Source organism: Anthonomus grandis, chromosome 4 (genome assembly GCF_022605725.1).
Source record: "Anthonomus grandis grandis chromosome 4, icAntGran1.3, whole genome shotgun sequence".
NCBI classification, from domain to species: Eukaryota; Metazoa; Arthropoda; class Insecta; order Coleoptera; family Curculionidae; genus Anthonomus; species Anthonomus grandis.
In genome coordinates, this window is record NC_065549.1 from 23,446,538 (window position 1) to 23,466,606 (window position 20,069).

General features: G+C 33.7%; 1 protein-coding gene across 4 annotated transcripts in view; it reads right to left on the bottom strand.

Annotated features, from left to right (window-relative positions):
• Positions 1-427: 427 nt before the first annotated feature.
• The window catches only part of LOC126735356 (uncharacterized), a 109,628-nt gene continuing 89,986 nt past the window's right edge, over positions 428-20,069 (bottom strand). For all 4 annotated transcript variants that reach the window (XM_050439318.1, XM_050439319.1, XM_050439316.1 and 1 more), the window contains 3 exons: positions 19,463-19,620; positions 6,888-6,978; positions 428-596 (listed from right to left, as the gene is read on the bottom strand). In XM_050439318.1, coding sequence (XP_050295275.1) covers positions 514-596; positions 6,888-6,978; positions 19,463-19,620 — 332 coding nt within the window. In that variant the 3' untranslated portion in view covers positions 428-513. The remainder of the gene's footprint in view (positions 597-6,887; positions 6,979-19,462; positions 19,621-20,069) is intronic.

The window sequence follows — 20,069 nt, forward strand, 5'->3', positions numbered from 1 at the left end:
TAAAAATAAGTCCCGATTAAGCGACAATCTAGACATCTGCAGATCCACTCGATATTCCTGAGTCGCATCTGTTTGTCGGATAGATATTGTGTGTATAGCTCTAGGTTAAATGATAAAAGTAATTATATAATCATTGGCATACTATAAAACATTTTTTTTTGTAAGATGTATAGAACACATATATATCTCATTACTATTTTTTTGTTATAATTTATTTGTATAAAGATACCCATATAACGATAATTTTGTTTAACATCTTATAGTGTTAATCCTAAGGTACATCGGTAACAAGACCACGCGTTTTTTTAAAACGAGTTTAATAGGCAATAAAGGAGAACATCTCCAACATAACATTAAATTTCTTATTAAACTATTACATCTTTCTAGTCAAAGTTGTCCAACCCGAAAAACAATGTATACACAAAAATTAAATAAAAATGTTAATTTATTAAACAGCTACGCTTTAAATAATATACATAAGATAAAAATTAACAGTTATAAGCTATATAATAGTTATGTGCCACCGTTTTTTATCCTGGTAAAACTCATAAGTAATTCTTCATGTACGCTAGCGTTCTTTATACCATACTTCATTCCTAGAAAAAAGTAAATTGTTAATTTGCGTTTATTCGAAGAAGTCACCAGCAAAAGTATATGAGGAGTTCCTAAATATCATGTCATGTCAGGCTTTTTTTGGTCAGGAAGGTTGGGGCATTTTATAATTAACAGCTTGTATAAATGCTTGGTTGCCGATCGACAGTATGTTAAAATTTAAATATAATAAAACTAATAATAAACAAATATAATACAAATAAAATATAATAAACAAATATGTTAAAATTTTATCTATCCTTATATAAACTGCTCAACAATCGAACTGGATATTTTATAAATTACCGAAATTTGTCTAAAAAAATTAAATTCATCAAGTTCCGTTTTATGCTATAAGTAAATCCTGTTGATAGCAAATATTTTTTGTCGTTTTTTCCTTTTTTTCATACATTCTTATCTCTTTTAGAGAGTTCGGTTTCAAAATCCTAATAATTTAGTCACATAAAAGTGCTTGTAGAGACTTTATTATTCTCATTGTTACCAATAAATCTCTTTACTTTCTTAAAAATAATGGTTCTACGACGGTTAGAAACAGTGCAACTCGAGCAATTAGTACGTTGGCTACAGGAGGGCCTAACTCAAGAAGAAGTTGCTAATCGGCTAAATGTGTCCCAAAGTGTCGTGAGTCGTGCATGGAATCAATATGTAGAGACTGCGTCTGCAGCTTACAGGCATGGTGGAGGCCGAGAACGTGCTACAACTCATGCTCAAGACCGCTATATAACAATAACCGCAAAAAGAAACCGAACATTTAGGGCTTCGAGAATTAACAGCTACTTAAGGCATGCTACTACGAGGGTAATTTCTAATCAGACTGTTAGAAGAAGATTACATGCGTCCAATTTAAGAGCCAGACGACGTGCCACACATCCACGGTTGACGGGGGGACATCGTGCATGCAGAAATCGGTGGGCAATAGAACACAGTAATTGAAATTTTCAAAACTGGAGGTCTTGTATGTTTACCGATGAGTCCAGATTTCGGCTACATATGTGTGATGGTCGAATTTTGGTCTGGAGGGAAAGGGGACAGCGATACCATGAACATTTGATGGCGCCCACTACCCTTTTTGGTGGCGGTTCAGTTTGCGTTTGGGGAAGCATATATTTCGATGGCCGCACCGATTTAGTGGTGTTAAGAAATGGAACAATGTACGCTTTACGATATAGAGACATTATTATACAGAACATAATTGTACCATTTTTTGGTGCAATAGGCGAAGAATTCGTTTTAATCGATGATAATGCGCGCCCGCACCGTGCGAGAATTGTCAATGATCGCATTGAAAAGTCACCTCTAACCTTAGAACAACTAGCTAATTAATTACCGGAAATATGGCAAAACATTCCTCAACACTACATTAACAACTTAATAAGAACTATGCCAAACAGGGTGTCAGCACTAAGACGAGCCAGGGGTGGACCTACAATTAATTTTCATGACAGGACTTTGGGGCACGCTTTACAGGGTGTAATTTTATTTTAATTTTTCCTGTTGCGTGTTAAAAATTTAAATTTTTTAGGAGATATCAGTTTATTTAATTTTTTTTGGGGCTATTGTGAGTGAACTTAATAGAGATTTATTTATTACATTTAATTTTGTTTTATTGTAAATCATTGACAAACTAAAATTGCAGATTTTTATAATATCCACTTCGATTGTTGAGCAGTGTATATATATATATATATATATAAAAGGATTCATATGAAGGATTCTTTGCACAGGCATACGCGGACGACGGACTAGTGATGGTCACGGGTAAATTCGTGAACACAGTCTGTGAGCGAATGCAAGTCGCGTGCAGGATAATGGAACAGTGGTATCGGGAGACAGGGCTGTCGGTCAACCCCGAAAAGACCGAGCTCATTCTCTTTACTAAGAGGCGGAACTTGACAGGCTTTAAACCTCCCATTATGTATCAGACTCGCCTAACTTGAGGCAGCAGGTCAAATACTTGGGAGTCATTTTAGACAGCAAGCTCACGTTTAAAACTCACGTAGAGCAGGCAGTAAATAAAACAACGACCCTAATACGGCATTTACGGCGAACAATAGGTACAAGATGGGGTCTTAAACCCCACGTTCTCCAGTGGTTTTATCCGCAGTCATACGACCGAGGATCTCGTATGGAACAATCTGGATTGAGAGGAGGCCAAGGCGGTGTATAAGAGGATGAGAGATAGCGAAGGGTGGCGCAATGTTCACTTAGGACAAGGCCATATGACGATTGCTCTCAGGATGTGGTGTAAGAACATACCAATTCTGACATCCAGATGTACTACACAAAGTGGCAAACTAAGGTTAAAGAAGGGGTTTCAAGTCAAAATCCCGACAAGGGAAGAATGGTCGGCGAGCCAAATGGTTTCCAGGCCTGGCACACAGATGAATCATGGATGAAAAGCACCAATTCAGCAGGAGCCGGAGTGTACAGGATGAAAACGAACACAGGGGAATCCTTTCCGCTAGGGAAACATACCATAGTTTTCCAAGCGGAAGTGTTTGCTATACTCGAAGTCACGAACAAACGAGAGGCATTGGAAGGTAACGGGGGGAGTTGCATCTACTCCGATAGTCAAGCTGCCCTCAAGGCGATTCAGAAACCCAAGGCCAGCTCAGCGCTAGTTTAGGCATGCCGAGACGTATTGGAAAGGTTTACAGCACACAAGGAAGTGAGACTGAGGTGGGTCCAAGGACACGAAGGTGTTGAGGCCAATGAGCGGGCCGACGAACTGGCCAAAGGTCAACTTCACTTTTTTGCATAGAAACCTCTATTTTTTTAATAGTATCTGATTTAGCGTTAAAAAATAAGTAACTCTCATCTGACACTTTTTTAAATGCGACCTCTCCTTTTCAAGATATTAATTCTTGATTCTTTTACGAATTTTTTCCTTGACAATGACATTTGCCCTTGTAGGTAGTATCTGATGATCTATCAAAAAGAGTGAAAGTATCTTATGATAGAATTTTATTATCAACAGAATCGAAAACTTGAAAATAAAACGTACAGTTCAAATAAAAGAAATTGAAACAATAAAAATCAGAAAATTATTTCAATAAATCTTTAAAGTGTTGACACACAAGTGTTGAAAAAAAGTGAATATAGGTTTGTTTTTCATCGTCTGTTTATGTTTAGTTTTTGCTCGAATTTTTGTATTATTGATCACGCATTGTACCGATCAGTTAGTCTTAGACACTTTTGGTTTATTGTTGTTAATTTTAAATTTGCAAATCCTAAAAATGGCACATCGTTATGAAAACAATGAACTTGTGGACATGTTGCTAATTTATGGAGAGTGTTTTCAAAGTGCTGCTGCTGCTTCGGTATTATACGCAGACCGCTTTCCTTTGCGGAATCATCCTACACCCAGAAGTTTCATAAATCTTATTTAACGGGCTAGGGATACTGGCGATTTAGGGGAACATCGTGGAGGGCATGCAGGAAGAGGAAGGAGACCTGAAAATGTTCATAGGGAAGAACAAATTTTATATCTCATCGAAGAAGATCCAACAAGTACTCGAGTTGTTGCAGGGCAGGTCGGATTAAGTCAAACAAAAGTATGGACAACATTGCGCGAGAATCAATTTAATCCCTTTCACGTTCAACGTGTCCAAGCGCTACTGCCTAAAGATTTCCCCCGCAGAGTTCAGTTTTGAGAATGGTTCCTACAACAACATGAAAATAATCAACATTTTTCGAACAAAATTTTAAACGTTCACGCAACATTCACCCGAAACGGAATTAACAATTTTCGAAATACGCATGTTTGGTCTGTTGAAAATCCCCATGCAATTCGCAGAACCAATTTTCAACACCGCTTTTCTGCTAATGTGTGGGCAGGAATTGTGAATGGGATAGTTGTTGGACCATTACCAGACCGTTTGACGGGCGATGTTTATTTGGACTTTTTGCAAAATAATCTGCCTGTTCTGTTAGAAGACGTGCCACTGAATCAGGTAAGCTATGTGGTTCCTGCAGGATGGAGCACCTTCCCATTTTAGACGAGAAGTAAGCGAATTTTTGGATATAAGTTACCCAAATAGGTGGATTTGCCGAAATGGACCAGTTGCCTGGCCACCAAGGTCGCCAGACCTAAATCCATGTGACATTTTATTTGTGGGGGTATATGAAAAGTTTAGTTTTCAAGACGCCTATCGACACACAAGAAGAACTAATAGCACGTATTGAGCAGGCTGCTGCAACAGTTAGACAAAAACCGATTTCTCTATTGCGTGCCGTTACGGAACAGTGGTTACGTCGAGCAAATCGTATTGGACTCATTTTATAACATTTTGGCAATGCAATTTTTTAATTTTTCGGTTTTTTGAATAAAGTTATTTGAAAAAAATGTTTATTTTACAGAGTTCTATACACACTTAAAAAAAAGTATCAACTTAAAAAATCACCCTGTATAATATTGACTGTATTTTAGCGTAACTGCGAGATATTTTAGAAATCTAAACTGTTCCTGTTGTAGGAGATTTTGAATTTCAAATAACAAAAGCCAAAGAAAGTTTACGAATAATAAAAGCTGATGCAATTGGAATGTTTTAAATGTTCCATTTTTTTTTTTTTTTTTTGATAAAACCTGTAATTTTATTTGGTACACTACATTTACGAAACCACTTTTTCCACGTGTCTTAAAAGTCCTATGTTACCAAATATGTCTATGAGTCGTTGAAGACCTCACTCAAAGATGCCAAGTCCAAGCAGCTTAAATAATAAAAATTGTTCCTAGATTTGTCGCACCACAGAGTGAATGAAACTAAACGGCAATCGATAGTCGACCGGGTACATTTTTTAACACAGGATTGCGTATCTTCCCAAATATTCAATCAACGATTATACTTTGAAACATTTAAGTCTTGTCAGGGTTTCGTTCTGCATTTCTTAATTTATAGGTAAACATTTTATGTACTAATTAACTTTCTTCAAATAGGTTTTTACTTCTTAATTATTTTGATGAAAACATTTCTATAAAAATTAGTAATTAGTAATGTATCTTCCTTTTGCTTTACTAGCATTTTTAAACATGTAATACAGCGTTGGAATCTATGGTTTTTGCCTAACGAATAATTCATTACAAAAAACTAGGTAATATAAAATCTACTCGTATGAATTAGGCTGAAAGAACGCAATATCTATTTTACCTATACAGGTTGGGGAATTGAAGATTACGCATTGTCCAAAATAATGACAAAACCGCTTTCTTTCGTCAATAAGCGGCCGCTTACGTTCGTCTGATAAGTATTTGCTGTTGTTATTTTTGATAATAATATCGGCATGCCTCATTCTGCTGTGTGACTGCATGCTGCACTGTAAAATTTTAAAGCGCTATTATTTGTTCTCAATTTCGAAAGAACTTCGAGATTGTCATAAATGCCACACTAAAGTGCAAGAACCTTCTATCGAAAGGATCTAGGGGCAAGAACGACTAGAAAGAAAAAATGGTCTAGAAGTGGATTCAACACGGTCAAGTAGAAATGTTGGAGAGAACTACTGGGTATGGATTATAAAACTGTTACCAGTATATGGAAAAGTATTGGTACAAATGTTTCAAATATTCCAAAACTCAGGACATATTTCGAAGACCGGTAGCGAAAAATGGAAATTTGGGAAACCATGGCGGAAAAAGCCAGTAAAAATGAATGTTTGGGCTGGTATTTTGAGAAACCATATTATAGCACCATTATTTTTAGGGTCATATTTTCCATTTACAAACACGAAGTCACTGAGACAACAAATTTAGAAGATTTGCGAGAAAACATTGTTGAATGTTCCAATTCCATTTAACCAATTCTTTTGGATATACAAAATGGCTTTTATGATAGGTTATCTTATTATTTATGTGAGTTTGAGCCTTTTATTTAAACACAAATTTCTGTTAAGTTGACTTTAAGAAGTTCGATTTTATTTTTGTATAAGGTTTAATTTTTTCTACTTTCATCAGCGTTTATACTTTATTTTAATTAGAATGACGCTTTAATTTTCCTTATATAATACAAAGCCTAATAAATATTTTGAGATTACGATTGTATATGCGCTGTACGATGATGTATGCAAAGCCTGCATCGAAAATATATTTTAAAAATGCCTGAACTTTGTATACGCCTAATATTTTGAAAATTTTACTGCAAGTATGCACTTTTATATGCACACGATATTTAGGAACATCCGGTATATTATACAAGTTTATTTATGAAAATTATAATTTTCGTCACATAAATAGTATTGTAACAAATATTTTGATATAAAATTAATATGTTTACGCAACTTACCACTTGGAATCATAAAACCTTCTCCCACATTAATAGTACTTTGGCTCCCTTCCAGTTCTACATGGGCTGTCCCTTTTATTACACAAAACGTCTGTAATAAACATAAATAATATTATTAATGCTATTTATTATTATCTATTTGTAATGTTAATTATTCTGAAGATTGTCCAAAAGTATATATGATTAATTTTTACAGATATACAGTATGGTTGGCATGAAGTAACGCACATATAGAAATGACGGGTGATATAGACCAAGAATATTTAAAAAATAAAAAAAGCAAATTTATTATATAACGTATATTCACAGTGATAGATGAAACCCTAAACTTAATTTTAAAATTTAAGAGAAACTATCCCTACTTTTATATCCAAGAAACTCGCCGGTTGCTTTTTGCAATAATTATTGTCTTCTCACAGAATCTTTTGATAAAATAAGAACCTTGATTTGGAACTAAAATTGTCGGTTTCGGTAGTATATGCATACAGGGTAAGTCGAGAGGAACGCACCAAACTTTAGGAGAGTATTGTACATGAAAAAATTATTTAAAAAAATCTGGTTTTAACTATAGCGCTGATTTAACAAATATTCAAAAATACCGCCATTAACCCCTAAACACATTCTACTTCGTCTGCGAAGGGTCCTTGTTGCCTTTAAGTGATTCATGTCTTTCTTGACAAACTGCCGCATTTCTAATGCGTCGAATAAGGACATCCCGAGTGTCGACTTTCACTTGTTATTTCATTTTTAAGTCAGCCCCATAAACAATAGTCCAGTGGTGCGAGGTCTAGAGATCTTGGAGACCAACTAATAAGACCACCGCGACCAATGCATTGTCCCGGAAACTCTTCGTCCAAATATTGCTTAACCTGACTGAACCGTAATGGGATGTTCTATGGTGCTGAATCAGAGACTAGAGAATTTATTTAATAACTTGCAAAGTTGCAATTTGAAAACGGCGAAATGATATAAACTCTCTCTTACAGCCTCTGTAATATACTACTAACAGCAGCGGCTTATGCAGCGATACACACTCCGAACGCACAGAGCCGCATTTAAACAATTTTATGAATTTAATTGACATATTTTTAAAAATTATTATTTTTGTTTTTATTTTAAATATATTATTAAAACCATTCCATCATCACCTGGATGGACTTGTAGAATTCTTCCAAGTGACCATAGCAATGGAGCAAGATGATCTTCACAACCTAAAACCATGGCTCCAGGTATAACATTTGAGTATTGGGAAGCACCCTTACTGGAACGTGCCTGAAGTTCAGTGATGTAATCTCTGCACGATCTCTTCCAGAAATGTTGAAACATTTGAGTTAAATGTTGATATCAAGAAAGAGGTCCTGTTTTAATATTCGTTAGGTCTGGCTCAGGAACTGCAACTAGTCGACAACCAATTAAAAAATGACCGGGCGTTAATGGATTAAGATGATCAGCGTCATTGGATGAGGAAAGAGGTCTATAATTTAAGCAGGGTTCTACTTGCGTTATTATAGTATTAAATATCTTCATAAGTCTTCATAATTCTTCATAAGTGGTCTTACCAACAACTCGTTTCAAATGATATTTGTTTGCTTTAACAGCACTCTCCCATATTCCTCTAAAATGTAAATATCGCGGTGGTATAAATTTCTACGTCGTATTTATGACTGGCAAAAAGTCAACGAAAACGTTTTGATTTATTGCCTGAGTAATAAAATGTTTTAATTCATTATTGGCACCAATCAAAGTTGTTCCATTATCAGAATAAATGATTGAGCATTTACCTCGTCGAGATATAAGTCGTTAAAACGCATTTAAAAAAGAGGTTGTGGATAAATCGGCTATCAGTTCCAAATGTACGGCTTTAGTGCTTGAGCTCCAGCATGAAGCAATTTTATATGTTCATAGATGATAATTAATTTTGTTAATGTGTGATTTTTGGGGAGAATAATTGGGTGCTTAAAATCATAATCAAAGTTTCAATGCTTTATTCTACCGACCACCCTTAATCATGCAGCATCATGTGCTCATCTAAGAATGGATTTAAATTCTTGAGAGTACTTTTATTATTTATTTATTTTTGACTTTTTAGAGCTATAATTTCATCATGAAAAAATTGCATTTGAGGCATTCTAACTAATTGTTTTAAAAAAATATCGAGTTCTTGAGATGTTAAGGGACCATACAAACGTCGAACTTGTAAAGACAAGGCAATAACTTTAAATCGTAAAATATAAGCAGTTACTCTCTTCAATTTCAGAAAAGGAAAACTTAAGAAAAAGTCAGGATTAGTTGCAATTAACGACCTTAAATTAGTTTTTCTTTCAGGCATTTCTGAGATTTGTATAGACATAGAAGGAGGCCATTTGGTACTGTCATATTGACACCATTGAGGTCCATATTTTACGATTAATAATACTACTGGATTAATACCCCTAGAAATAATGTCTTTATGTTCAGATCGTATATGTCGCCAATTATTTTTGCCCCCATCTAAATTTCACCCACCCGATTTCCAACAAAAATTTTCCATTTATGAGGTTCATCCATAATCCAAGTAAGAACTATACTAAAATCACACCAAAAGAAATATTGATTAATTGGCATATCTAATGCCTTGATAGCAACCTGACACACTCTTACTGGCAATAAACCACCACACAGTTCAAATCGTGGAAGCGATGGCTTTTTTAAAAGGTGCTACCTTTGATTTTGCACAAAGCAAATTCATAGAAAATGTCCCTTTATTATTAGCAGATCGTAAATAGATGCATGCTCCATATGAAATCTCGGAAGCATCACAAAAGGTATGAATTTGTACTCTTATAGGATCTTTAAGAATTATCTTCTAAGGAATAGAAATATCTTTTAGAGCCTGTATTTGACCTTAATTAATTTTGAAACTAGAATATATTTGAGAAGGTACATTTTCATCCCAATCTAAAGATAACAACCACAACTATTGGAGCATTATTTTGCCCTTAATGATTATAGGTCCAATATCCATAAACCCAACGGGTCAAAGATCTGGGAAATATATGACAAAACTGTTCTTTTAGTTACATTATTCTCTTTTATACAAATAATTTTCAAACTATAGAGAAAATGATCAGAATCACTATTCCAGATTAAATCTAATGTTTTGGATTTCTTATTATTTGAGAATTCAAGGTTTTTATTTTTACAGTCATTAAGTGTGGATTGATTAGATCTCCACTTATGAAAAATAACTCATCTTAAGACAATATTTAATAGGACCTTGCTAAATCTGTAAAAATCCCTCAACATAATTATCGCCGCTCAGGAGATCATCAACGTAAAAATCTTTTTCAATAATATTACTTATCTGAGGATTATTGGATTTGTTTTCCTAGGCCAACATTTATTTGGCGGTTCATTTTAGTACAATCTGCAGTAATGAGATATTGATGTTTTCTTAACCTGAAAATAATGGAAAACAGATCCTGCTGTATGATGAGGCCAGTCATCAAAATGTCGTTGCGAGAATACCCTGACTCAGTTTTGGCCGATGCATCAAAAACCACTCAAACCTTAATGGTTGTTGAAGACTCTTTAATTACAGAGCGATGACCAATAATTTAAAGTTGATTCATCTTCATAGGCCTGAGACATATGACCTAAGGATTCATATTCATCCATGAATTGAACATATTCTTTTTTCAATTCGGAATTACGTTGCAATTTCTTTTCAATAGAAAAAAATCTCTTAAGAGCCAACTGTCTGGTATATGGTTTAACGGTAAGCTGTCTGTTATTCGATAAATAACCAGAAATCCAATATCTGATTTAAAATCATTGTAAATAGACTTTATGGTAGGACTAACCGTGTACGAAACATTATTTATTGTTTGACCAAGTCCAGATACAGGCCTATTAATTTTTTGCATTTTTAGTTTTAATAATTCAGCAAGCTCCTTAGTAAAAAAGTTACTCTGGGAACCAGAATCAAGAAGAATCCTATATTTATGTTGTTTGCCATACAGATCCGATATAAAAACAATAGCTGTAGATAACAAAACTTGATTCTCAAAATATGCTGTATGAAGACTGGCAGGTGTGACAATAACAGATGATGTCTTTTATTGCAAACATTACAATTCATTGTTCCTGATAGACATGCTTGATTAGAATGACTTGCATTAAGACAATTTGTACAAAGTTTATGCCTTTTAGCCTCAAAAGATATTATCGTCCGGTTTTGACAATATTTTTACAAATTTTATATATTTTTTCCAAAAATTATGTCAAAAATATACGGTTCAATTTGAACTTTTAGAGTAAAATGAAAGAAAACTGGAATTATCACAAATTGCACCTTCTAGCTCTTTTACTAGAAATTTTAGAGTAGAGATAGGTAGAATGAGATCGGACATTTAAAATAGCCACATTGATCTTCCAAACATACAGCATTTTAAATTGCTAAAATCGAATAAGTACACTTTCCATAGTTTCCCCCACCTCTACTATCGTTTGAGCCAATGAGCCTTAAACCAAAATGATAGAGATACAAAAAATTCCATTGTTAGCAGATGTACAGGTCCTGAGATACAGCTTATCTCGCTTGTTTGCCCACCCTGTACAATACTATATTTTGTTGAATATTACGGCATTATTTAAATAAATATCACTTTAGAAAATACTCAAGAATTTTTAGGGAAAAATTAGTATATTATGTAAATTCTCGTATTAAGTAAACATAGGGTGTCCCATTTAAAATAAGAAAATTGGTATTAGCCTCGCCTAGATAGCACACCCTGCATTAAAAAAAAATATTGTAAAAAATGCGAAACTTGCAATCTCAATTGACGTGTCCGAGCGTTTTTCCGAACACGCTTTCATTTATTTATTATCAAATTTATTCCAAGTAACAGACTCGCAGTGTATATTCTATACTTGTCTATCAATTGTTTTAAATCGCTGCAAATAATTCACTTTTGAATGATTATTGCAGGGAGAATAAAGACATATATACCAACATGGTATATATTTTCCTCTAATATCAATTAATAAGGATTTCTGAAACAAAAAATTTCAATTAGAAAAGTTAGAAAATAGCTTATTTTTAATGGCGTTTGCATTTATAACTGTATGCTAATGCGTTTGATTCGACAATTTTTTCATAACGTGTAGTTCATCGCCGAGCTGGCCATAGAAAATCCCATATAAATTAGGATATTTTCAAATATACCTAGTATGTAACCCTGTATATTAACAAAAAAACTGTATTAGACTTTTTTGAAGATGTGAGTAAGCTAAGCCACCATACCAAATTTCATTACTTTCTAATAAACGATTTAAAATTTATTTGAAAAAACGAACAACTAAAATATGAAACCAACCAAATAACTGTTGTTATCTATTTATTTACTGCTCAGTATCAATAATTATTACACTAATCAAGAGAAAATAACTATGATTAAGTGGTACTACATGGGGAATAGTTTCCGAAATGTTCTCTGTGAATTTCCCTGATAGATATTTTCCAAGCTAAACAACAATGTAGAATATTGCTAATAACTCGATCGTTAATAACTCGTTGTTGAATATTGCTATAATGTTGAAAATTTTCGTTAGTGGAGTAAAGAAAACGAACACAGATATGTTATTACAAGAACCCAATATCCTCAAAATGTAAATGTTAAGGCGTAAACTTATTTGGTCATAAAATTAATGGATCTTTTCTTTCGAAAAAATATATGGGCGGAGACGTCAGTTTGGAACTTTTACAAAATCAAATTGGAGCAGCATCGGAAGAAGTTGGACCTGAAAATGAGGTTTGGTTTCAAATGGATAGCTGTCCTGCGCATAATTCACTGCAAATCAGGAAACATCCTCAAAACATATTTAATGGACGCGTAATCGGGCTAAATTACACTATTAATTGGCCAGTCAGGTCTCCAAACGACTTTTTCCTGTGGGATTAGATTAAAAGACTTATTTATAAAGATGTGCGTTATCAAGATTTAAAAGAGTTAAAGATGGCAATTTTAACGGCATTTAATTAAATAACTGTATATCAGCTTAGTAATGTAAGAGCCGAATTTTACAACCGATTAGCATATGCTTGGCGGTAAATGGAGGATTGTTTGAGCATTTAATTGAGAAAAATTGTAACTGAGTAAGTAAAAATGTATTAAATCAAAAATTTATTTTGTATTTGCCAGCTTGGCGATGGACCACCATCTAGCGTACACAAAAGCATGATACAGTTTCATTATTTGAATCTAAATTAAAAAAAAAATCAAGTTTCCAAGAGTATTAGTTAAAGTTCTTCATCAGTGTGAGTGGAAATGCGTTTCAATATATATATAATGATGGATATTACGTACAAGAAAAATAATCGCGATAAAATATTTTCGATGACCAATATATCAAACTTCCAAAAAAAGCCTTTATGATTATCGGATTTCTAATATAATTTTAAAAATGCCAACAACTTAAAAAAAACTGTGCTTAGATGTAAAGTGATTATAAACATAAAACGTTTTTATCAGTGAAAATATGTACACTCCGAGAGGCATGTCAAAAGCCAATATATCGTTCTGTCTTCATATAACATGTGTCAGTTTTTTTTAAGTATCAAAGATATTCATTTTCAATTTTTTTACATCAAAGGACTAACAAAATAACATAACGCAATCATTTTAATAGGTCACGTAATCGTCACTATTCTTGATAATAGCCTCACATCTTCAGGACATACTTTCGACCAGTTTTTTCGCGTGTTCGATGGACAGGCGCTGCCAAATTTCTCGAATTCTGCGGGACAACTGGTTTAAATTAAGTCTTCGCCAGGCAACTCCGATGTTTCGAGTCATTATCCTATTGAAGAACTCAATCTTCATTGTTGTTTTAAACATACTAAGATGAATTTATTTTTGCGTCATAACTTACCGTCGGTACGATAACGTCGCGTAAGAAAGACAGAGATATCTCTCGTACTTCAAAACTCGAACATCGCGAATATGTCTTTTCGAATTACAAATTGAGAAATTCTTAACTACATACAGTCGTTTATAGTATCTAACATTTGAGCGAATCTTCGAGCTTTTGCAACGCAAGAAGAAGATCGTATGTGCAGTTACCAGTCATTCCCATGGATAACAGTGACGTTTCAACGTGGTCGACAATTTTGATGCTAGTTACGGCCTTGTGTGCTCCAATTCTCTCATGCATAATAAATGTTGCATCGATATTATTAACAATCAATAGTTGTTTTTGTAAAGTGAAAAGAATAGTGACAACTAGAATTCCATAAGATCTCTTGATACCTTATCTCATGCTATAAATCTCAAGTATTTTGATAGATACTCTTTTCCTGGTTGTTCGAAATCAGCTTAGGTCCTCTGATGATTTTGATTTATAACAACAATCTAACATGTCTGTTGGGAAATAATCCAACAACAGCCTTTTCTGTCATCGAGATGTATTTATTTTTTAATTGCTCTATATGTTTATAATTTTAAGGACATCATCAATTCCTAGAAGGTTCCCACAGCTCAGAAAATAATCAATTTGAAGTGGTTACTTTTAAACGTTTCAAACTTTTAAAGAAAACAAATATAACCCATAAATTGCCATGAAACTGTCAGGCTCTTAGGTCTTAAGCCCGTTTTCACATCCTTTGTTTATGAAAGAGGCACTTATTGAACATATTTACACCCACTAAGTCAAAGAAACTAGTAAAAAGGTCGCACGGTCAAAGTTTAGTTACACAGTCGATCTCAGTTGTTGCAGAAGTCAGGTTGGGTCACTGTCCCCGAGATGTAGTGTGTGAGTCGAGTCGCGATCGAAGTGAGAAGTTGCTCATGAGTTACCCGTATTCCCTTTACTGTTTAAAGCCTAATATGGACCTCTTTCTCCAGACTCTTGATGACCAAATACTGGTCCAAGTGTTGTAGTATACCGTCAATCTCAGTTGTTGTAGAAGTCAGGTAGGGTCACGAGTTACCCGTATTCTCTTTACTCTTTAAACCCTAATATGGGTCTCTCTTTCTCCAGACTCTTGATGGCTAAATACTGGTCCAAGAGTTGCAGTACCAGTCGAGTTGAGTTACTGTCACAGTCAAGTTGAGGTACTGTGGTAGAAAAGTAGTGTGTCGCGATAGAAGTCGAGTCGCGAGTCGTAGACGCGAACGGAGTGAGAAGTTGCTCACGGAAGTTTTCCCTATTATCCCCATTACCCCTAATACCCAAGACGGCTTTTTCTTTTTCTCTCTCTCTCTCTTTACACCTTTAGTCACCTAAAAAGGTCCGTAAGTACCCTTATACTCTAAACCCAGTTAAAACTACCTATATTATTGTCGCTAGTTATGAGTTCGGTCATCGTGTGTTAATAGGTTAAACTAATTAACCCATTGTAATTAGAGTATAAGCACCATTGTTAGTAGTTAGTAAGAAGTGAGTGAAGTTACTTGCTTAGAAACAAAGTGAGTGTAAATAAGGTACAATTAAGTATATAAAAAGACAGCAAACACAATCCTCCATATTTTACAACTGCTTTAATGAATAACTGTTCCATTTTCCCATCGTCGGATCCAATAAATGAGCATATTTTTTATTGTAAAAGTTTGTTTCATTTATTAAGATAATTGGTTCAGCGCCATATAAGCTGTGGTCCTTCGATAAAGAAACAAAATAAACAAGTACAGTCCACTCTCAAGTACAAGTACTCTCCAGTGGCACAATTAAACAATTGTGTCCCCCTCTATTTGGGGAAGAAGCCAAGCAACAGTTCTCCTCTGAATAATGTCTAAGAATTATTATTTATTGTTTGCAGATAACACTTTTGTTGTTTGGCATCATAAGGTGGTCAATATATTGAAAGTTTTCATTCTTAAAGATCTGTTAAAGATGAAGAATTAATATAATGGCTATCGTCTTTGTTTTAATGTTAATAAAATATCTTACGTATTAAGTGTAATCTGCAAATTGTAAATCTTGCTAGTGATCCTGCTGAGCCAAGCAGAGAATAAATTTTTGGGAATTCATATTGATAGTAAATGAAGGTTTGCACAACAAATTTTTAAATTAAGAAAAGGCTGCCTTCTGGATTTTTTGCATATTATAAGACATGAGAGAATTGAGTTGGTATAGGACATAGCACAACCAGTATATTTTTAATTGTTTGAGTGGTACTTAAAATATGGGATTCCATTGTGGAACTCATAATTTCTAGATCTAGCTGTTTATTCAGCATAATTAACAGCTGTTAACTATGCGAAAAAAAAACAGATGGATTTATAGAAAATAGACACCAAAGGGGGTCTTGTTGACCTTATTTTATAGATTACAAAATCTTGACTTTGATATTTCTATTTTTATTGAAATATAATGTTTAACTCTTAAAAATCGTCATAGTATTTTAAACATGGAAAGTCATAGAATTAATAGACCATTTATACCGGATGGTGCGTCGCCGAGCGAAACATAGGAAATCCCATGTAAATTTTAAGGAGGTCAATTATTGGCTTCCCTGTACATTTTACAGAAAAAATTTAAGATAACTTAACAAGAGACCAATCTGGCAAACCCTCTTGCAAAGTTTCAAAAAAATTTAATAAGCGAATCTTGAATTATTCAATTAAATGTAATTGCAAAATTACCAAATTTTCGGTTCAGGTAAAACCAGACACCAGCCACCAGCAAACAATTTGTTATAAGGCTTTGTCAAATCTGACGTACAGCCGAATACAAGAAATGTTTTTTTTTCGTTTTATCAATCTCACAACCATACATTCAAAGTAAGATACGTTAACATTACTTTTTTATCTAAACTTTTATTTAATATAACGATGAAGTTATATTGAATATTTATATCTATTTTTTCGTCGATTGAATAATTCATACTTGTTTTCAAATATCAACTGTCACTGATTTATTGATACTTTTCCTCACGTCAGTAACAATATTCATTTTACTGGTGCCCGTTTAGTTTTACCTGAACCGAAAAGCCCCAGAAATAAAAATCTAAGGGATTAAGACCGGGACTACGCGCAGGCCACGGATATTCACTACCTCTACCAATCCATTTATGAGGATAAATTTCGTCCAAGTAATTTCTGACTTGCAGTGAATAAAGTGCCGGTGCACCATCGTGCATATACCAACTGTCACGTCTTAAATTTAGGGGCACATCTTCTAGAAGAATGGGAAGATCATTCCTCAAGAAACTTAGATAACGTTTTCCATTAAGCTTAGCTGGCAATTCAAACGGTCCCACAATACAATCCCCAAAGATACCACACCAAATATTTATTGAAAACTCATGTTGAAAATGGTGTTCTTGGAAAGCATGATGATTTTCCATCGAATAGATATGATTGTTACGCCAATTAAAAACACCTCTCCTTGTGAACGTGGCTTCATCCGTAAATAAAATTTTATTACAAAAAAATGGATCATTCAATTGGCGCTCTCTTAAAAATTGACTGAATTGGACTCTTGCAGGCAAGTCTTGAGAAAGATTTTGAACTGGAGTGAAATGATACGGATACAGTTTTTCTTGGCGTATAATTTTGGACACCGAAGATTTCCTTACACCAGTGGCTGCCTCAATACGTCTTGTGCTGGTTTCAGGATTTTCGATAACAGTAACCAAAATTTCATCTTCCATATCTGCTCCAATTATCCTTGGTCTTCCCGCATTTACGTTTTTTGAACGAAATGAGCCCGTTTCGCCTAATCTATCGTACAACGCTTTAAATGTTTGATGGTTTGGCTGCCTTCTATCCGGATACAGATCTAAATAACGCTGCGCTGCTCTTCGACTACGAAAATTTTCTTGAGCATATACACATACCATATCCCGCATCTGAGCATTAGAAAAATCATTGTGACGCGGCATTTTTAAGCGAAAATAACACAACAAGAACACGAGCTTTAGCCAAATTAAAGACTTACTTATTAATTCTTGACAGGTCATAGTTATGATGTGTTCATCCTAGGCAAAGCCTGCTTTGTAAAACTCCGATAATAATTTGTTCATACGCAACCTAATACAAAAATGCGTTTATTTCGAAAACGGTCTACTTTTTGGGGATCAAAGAAGTATACATTTTTTGACTAGAATTAAATGCTGTTTTATTATTTTCACTCGCAAATGTGCGTACAGGTAGGTCAAAAAAGTTATGACCATTTTAATCACTCAATGTTGTTGTATGTGGCGCCATCTAGTGATAATGGGAAATAGATATCATATTCGTGTTCCTCATCCCAAATAATAAGAGTACGCCAAATTTTAAGTTAATCTGTCCGGTAGATTCTAAAATATTTCAATAAATGTTTGGTAAAAAATTAGTTTTAACACCCTGTAGAACGAAAACCAATAACATTTTGCTAAGCGATATTGAGCTCAAACGGTTTATTTTCATGTCAGGTATCCTACATTAACCTATGTCTAATTAATTACGGGACACCCTGTATATAAAGTAATACTTCCTTTCGCCTTCAATCAATCCTTTCGCGGCACTATAATGTAGTATGCATACAACTACACTATTTGCAACTATACTATTATTATACGGCTTTTTTACGGCTTCGACTAATGAATATTGATACTTCCGAAATAATAGGATTAAGGATAATTGCTCAGGTTTAAAGGCAATAACCTTTACAAGCTATTTTTGTGCAATGTTAATGTTCATTAAAACATCATTGCAAGAAAAACTCTAACATATTACACTATATAGCAACAATAATCGGTTAAAGATTATAAACAAAACTAAAATAGGTATAAGCGCCCTAACTACGTGTTTAAAAAAAAAATTAAACCTTACGCTTACATTATAACTCAAGAGTTGAGGTACTGTAATAAAAACAACACGACCATTTAATTTCATTATTTCTAATATTTTAAATTATTACAGTGCAAATAATAAAATTTGACTCAAAAACCACCAATAACTTTCAATTTCTGTCATTTTTTTACCATTTTTGCGTGAAATTGTCTTGAAGAATGGCCTCTTCTTTTGACCTTTATGGGAAGAAGTTCAGAGCATTTTAGACTTGCAAAATGTCTGATCACGTTAACACAAGAAATGGAAGGAACGCTTTAAAGAAAAGAGTAAAATTTTGACGTCGCTATCTGCTTTAGAACTTTAGACGATATCAATATAAAAACGTTATTGTTGATTGAGACATTTTTGAAAATACCTGAGAAAATTGAATTACTAGTGCCATGTAATCTGTAGTTCTATACCTTACTCGAAAAAAGAATAGAGGATAATTCAACTCTTCAAACGCAAAAAACTATTAATTAATTACTTACATATGTGTAATTTATCTTTATAATAAGTTTTCTACTCACGTGAAACTTATTCTATAAAATATTGAGTGCTCCAAAATTTCGATATTGGTTATAGCCCTGATATCTATTATATACTTATAAGTTTTAGTTTATAGTTTTTTCTATATTCATTAGAACAAAATTATGAATTCCGTGATGCTAGTTATTATTTTTAGATTTTTTTGGCTTCAAAACTCAAGACATATTACTAAAAGTAATTATGTTCTTGAAATACAGTTAATACTATTTTATATATCGGGTTAGTACTTACAAATGCATAGTTTCCGATCGAAGGTACCTTCTCATCATTGGCATTTAATTTTAAATAACCAAAACTAAACAGGCCTGTTGGTTCTCTGCAAGATGCTGTAACATACATGTTTCGAATTTGTTTAAACTTGGATTCTGCCGGTAGTCTGCACACAAATTCTGAAGCAAATAAATATATATAGTATATGCAAATGCAGTAAGCAAAAATTATAGTGTAAGTGACTCTATGTAGAAGATTATATACGTAAAAATACAACTTACAAAGAAATAAATAGATTTCTCTTGTTTTTGGATTTTACACATAATAATAATAATTCTTGAAGATTTGGTTTTTTTGGAACGTTTGGTTTAGGACGAATTTAAGATACAAAAATTAACAATCTGACCGATTAGAATATCGAGGGGTAAACAGGGGTGATATAGTAATAATCAATTAGTACAATCAATTTGGTGAAATTTTAAAAAAGAGATGGAGCATTTTATTTTTGTTAGTTGTTAGTGGTGGAAATGTATAGTAAAAGAAATTAAGATAATTAAATAACTGACAAAAAAAATAGCCTTATAGATGCTTCGAACTTACAGACCTTTTTCGATGCCAAATTGACTGT